The sequence below is a fragment of the Penaeus monodon genome, chromosome 13 (genome assembly GCF_015228065.2).
Source record: "Penaeus monodon isolate SGIC_2016 chromosome 13, NSTDA_Pmon_1, whole genome shotgun sequence".
NCBI lineage: Eukaryota > Metazoa > Arthropoda > Malacostraca > Decapoda > Penaeidae > Penaeus > Penaeus monodon.
The window spans coordinates 50,703,749-50,705,848 of NC_051398.1; the positions used below are offsets into that span (position 1 = coordinate 50,703,749).

A 2,100-nucleotide genomic window follows, 5' to 3' on the forward strand; every position below is an offset into this window, starting at 1 on the left:
ATGCCCCCTGCAACGTGCCCTTGCCTTGAGTCACAGGGCACAGCTGGCAGGGTCGCGAGTCCAACCAACAGCTCCATCGTGGGTCAGTCACAGACCTTGTTACCTTTGCATAATCCAGGGCCGCCAACCCAGGCTTTGCGGACACGTGGCTCGATTCCCCGAGGACCCCCCCCCCCCGCCAGGCTGTCTCTTCCAGCGACAAGGCCTTAGGGCAGCCTCGAAAGCCGTGGCTCGGGAGAATTGGCCGAGTCTGTCTCAAGGAAGCTGGGTAGGCCTAGGCCCGACTGTCAGCGCGCTATTTGGATATATATATATATATATATATATATATATATATATATATATTGATAGATATAGATATAGATATAGATATATATAGATAGATACACACACACACACACACACACACACACACACACACACACACACACCACCAAACACACCACACACACACACACACACACACACACACACACACACGCACACACACACACACACACACACACACCACACACACACACACACACACACACACACACAAATATAAACATGAACATTTGAATATAAACATTTCATCCCCAAACACACACACAAAGTTCTTCCTCTATAACCATAAAACAAACAAACAAAAAACACGAAGCTTCCTCCCGGGCAATAAACAAAAACAGATAAATGCATAATACATAAGAGACCCCCCTCCTTCCCCCCCTCCCCCTCCCCCCGCCACAATACACAACTCCAGTAGTTTTCAATAAACTCCTACATCCCCCCCCCTTCCCTCTCCCCTCCCTCCCTTGTCATTTCCCCTCTGCCTTCCCCCCCACCCTCTACCCCCCCCCTCTTTAGCCGTTCCTACACCCCCCTCTCAGTCTCTCTCTCCCCCTCCCCCTCTTTTAAGCGCCCCCCCCCTCCACCCCACCTTTGTCCCTCCTACCCCCTCCTCTCATCCCTTTACCCCTTACCCTATTACCTTTCCTCCCTCCCTTCGCCTTCCCCTCCCTCCCTCCTTCCTCCCCTCCCTCACTCCCTCCCTCCTTCAAACGCCCCTTACCCTCCCTCTATCTGTCTCTCCCTCCCTTTCGCCTTCTCCACCCATCCTCCCTCATTCTATACCCCTTTCCTCCCCCCCCCCTCTCCATACCCCCACCCTCACTCTCCCTCCCTCCCTCCCTCCCTCCCTCCCTCCACCGCAACCAATTAACGCGCGCGAAGTCACGTGGTTTCCAAAGCAAAATCGCCTAACAACTGGAAAATTAATGGCTCTCCCGATGCAACACCGACGAATTAATGAACAACTGGCAACTATGAGGCTCTCCCTCCCCCCCTCTCCCTTCCTCCCTCCCTCTCCCCCCTCCCCCAATCCCACCCTTTATTTTCCCCCCAACCCCCTCGCCCTACCCTCCCTCCGTAGGTCCCATATGGCCGGAAATCCTGTTAGCAAATGAAGGGAGTGTCGACCTTACGGGGGGGGGGGGGGGCGCCCATCGCGAGACTCCAGGGGGGGGGGGCGCCCACGCGAGACGCCGGGGGGGGGGGTTCTTTAAATCTTTCCGCGAGCCTCATCTTGGAAATTCATTCAGAGGAGATGGAGGGACGGATGGCGGGGCTCGTTTGTCAGGATGAAATATGCGCGCGATGGGGAAGAGGGGGAAGGGGGGGGGGAGGGGGGGAAAAAAGGGGGAGGGAGAAGGGGAAGAGGGAAGGGGAAGAGGGGGAGGGGAGGGGGGGGAGGGGGAGGGGGAAGGAGGGGGGGAAGAGGGAAGGGGGGAGGGGGGGAAGGAGGGGGGAGGGGGAGGGGAGGGGGGAAGGGGGAGATGGAGGGAAGAGGGTGTCTTTCGTTTTGTGTTTTTTTTTTTTTTTATCTTATCTTTGTCTATTCATTCGTATTTATTTTCATGAATGGAGTATTGAGGAAGGGCAGGAGGCGTTTTTTCTTTCATTGTTATATTATATTTATTTTTTATTTGTCTTATTTTTTTATTTTGTGAAGGGGTTATGGAGGATTAAGGAAGGGGGGGGGCGTTTTTTTTTTTGTCTTAGTTATTTTTTAAATATATTTTTATTTACATCTTATCTCTTGTTTTTTTTGGAAGGGGGGGG

At 53.2% G+C, this 2,100-nt stretch overlaps 1 protein-coding gene across 1 annotated transcript in view; it reads left to right on the forward strand.

Moving 5' to 3' along the window:
• Positions 1-2,100, forward strand: part of LOC119579983 (extensin-1-like) — a 28,790-nt gene continuing 26,690 nt past the window's right edge. The window contains exon 1 of the mRNA XM_037927826.1: positions 1-82. Coding sequence (XP_037783754.1) covers positions 1-82 — 82 coding nt within the window. The remainder of the gene's footprint in view (positions 83-2,100) is intronic.